The 2504-nt window shown below is 36.3% G+C and overlaps 1 protein-coding gene across 1 annotated transcript in view; it reads right to left on the bottom strand.

Moving 5' to 3' along the window:
* The window catches only part of HERC3 (HECT and RLD domain containing E3 ubiquitin protein ligase 3), a 219816-nt gene that overhangs the window by 35553 nt on the left and 181759 nt on the right, over window positions 1-2504 (bottom strand). The window contains exons 21-22 of the mRNA XM_011990724.1: window positions 1942-2085; window positions 851-1017 (exon numbers count right to left, since the gene is read on the bottom strand). Coding sequence (XP_011846114.1) covers window positions 851-1017; window positions 1942-2085 — 311 coding nt within the window. The remainder of the gene's footprint in view (window positions 1-850; window positions 1018-1941; window positions 2086-2504) is intronic.

Consider the following 2504-nt stretch of genomic DNA (forward strand, 5'->3'; position numbering starts at 1 on the left):
AAAATCAGATGATTGTATATGTGTGGTGTTATTTCTGAGGTCTCTGTTCTGTGCCATTGGTCTATATATCTGTTTTGGTATCAGCACCATGTTGTTTTGGTTACTATAGCCTTGTAGTATAGTTTGAAGTCAGGCAGCGTAATACCTCCAGCTTTGCTCTTTTTGCTTAGGACTGTCTTGGCTCTACGGGCTCTTTTTTGGTTCCATATGAAATTTAAAGTAGTTTTTTCTAATTCTGAAAGGAAAGTCAATGGTAGCTTGATGGGAATAGTATTGAATCTATAAATTTATAGTACTATAAATTACTTTGGGAAGTATGGCCATTAAAATAGAATAATTCAAATGTTTCTAATATAAAGAGAAATATTTAAGGTAATGGATATCCCAGTTACATTGGTTTGAACTTTACAAATTATATAATGTATTATATTATCACATGTATCCCCAAAATATGTATATCTGTTATGCCTCACCAACAAAAAAAAGTATAATTAAAGAAAGAAGATACAGTATTTTCAGGGTGTAAAACCCAAGGACATGGAAGGCCAACTTTTCCAGTCCATGGGTTCTTCTAGGGCCCCTGCAGGACTTGTGCATATGTGGATTTTGGTATCTGCAGGTGTCCTGGAACTAATGACCCTTGGATATCAAGAGACAACTGTACCAATAACACAGGCAATGTTTCAAGCAAGTAGCTGTACAGCTACATCTTAGACAAAACACATATAACAGGGTTTAACCATAGGATGCAATAAACTCAGATTTGTACAGATAGTATTTTCAACCTTTAATCCTCATGCCAGAGATAGCCACAACAGTTTCAGATACCAATCGCCTTTTAGCTTTGTACCTTCCTTCAGTGGGTGACAACTCCTTTAAGTCTTCCAAGCCAGGTTTTACATTGAGTAACTTCTTGTAGAGAGCCAATGGGAAGTGGAGATCAACCACAGTGGAGTTGTAGATAGCTAGTCCACAGGTTATGCCAATCAAGTGAAACCAGTTGTGCTCTACAAAACACTTTTTAGGACATATACAAATGTGTTAAAAAGAAATGCAATGTTTGTGGCCTTCAAACATTCTACCGTTTCCCTCAAAATATTTTCAAAATAAAAAAATAAAGGTCTCATTAATATTTAGTTACCTTCTGTAGCAAAGAAACACACTGACAAAAGTTGTTATCCCTTAAAGACGCAATGTAGACAGAGTTAAGCATTTGCACCTAGTGATACAGAGAACAGCTCATAGTCATCTAGAGCAGGACTGTCCAACAGAACTTTCAGTCACAATAGAAACATTCTATTCTGTCAATCTCATATGGTAGCCACTGGCTACATGTGTCTACTAGGCACAGGAAATGTGGCTAGTACAATGGAGCAAATGAATCTTTGTTGTTACTTAATTTTAAATAAATAATATATAAATAACCACATGTGGCTAGTGCCTAGTGGCTACCTTTTGGTATGGTGCAGATCTAGGAAGAAAACTGTCATAGAAAAAAATGTAAATGACAGTCTGATTGAAATTAAAATGCCTTTAAAAACTTAGCTCTCCTACTGAAGTTTCAAAAATAAACTGTGCATGCATATGTATGTGTGTGTGATACTATATTATCATTGTTATTAAAATCAGACATATTTGATTATTGACCTTCCACGTGTCACAAAACCAATTTATCACACTGTTTCTTTTTACCCTTCTCAGATAACAAGACTTGGATCTTACCTACTAGAAATGGAAATGGGACTGATGGCTCACCAAATGCACTATGAGGTCTTGGCAACAAGTATAAATGAAGACGGGATAAACATTTTAATTACTTATAAACATTTTGAATTATTATCCTTGCTATGTTCCCCTTTGCAAAGTCAGAAATTAGGGGATTGGTCTGACAACAAAAAGAAAGTTTAATCCATCTGTTTAATTGTGACACCACTTACTTACCGTATCTGAAAACCACAAGAGATTTGAATCTTGATAGTAGGTAAACATTCCATAGATGGGATTCAAAAGTTCTTTTAACAGTAAAAGAAAAAACTCCTTTGTAACACCACCAGCATCCACTGCTTCTTCACCATCAAAGATTACCTTAAAGTAATGGAACAGAATTAATGCTTCAGGGAAATCTATGACAAATTGTATCTCTTTTCAGCAGACCATTTTCTAAACTCAGGACAAACGAAGGAAAGTATAACAAAGAATATACACTGATGCAATGAAAACTGCAAGGTGTGTCTGTTGATTATTGCTGGTAAAGTTTTAACAAGGTACTTATAGATACACAAAATTTTTACTAGGTGCTTCAAGGGATACAAAGGAAGTCAGAAATTTACCACCTGTCCTTAGAAAGTCTACCATCTATTGGCTGGGCATGGTGGCTCACGTCTGTAATCCTAGCACTTTGGGAGGCCAAGGCAGGCAGATCACCTGAGGTCAGGAGTTCGAGACCAGCCTGGCCAACATGGTGAAACCCTGTCTCTACTAAAAATACACAAATGAGCCTGGCG

Source organism: Mandrillus leucophaeus, unplaced genomic scaffold (genome assembly GCF_000951045.1).
Source record: "Mandrillus leucophaeus isolate KB7577 unplaced genomic scaffold, Mleu.le_1.0 Scaffold381, whole genome shotgun sequence".
In the NCBI taxonomy this organism is placed as follows: domain Eukaryota; kingdom Metazoa; phylum Chordata; class Mammalia; order Primates; family Cercopithecidae; genus Mandrillus; species Mandrillus leucophaeus.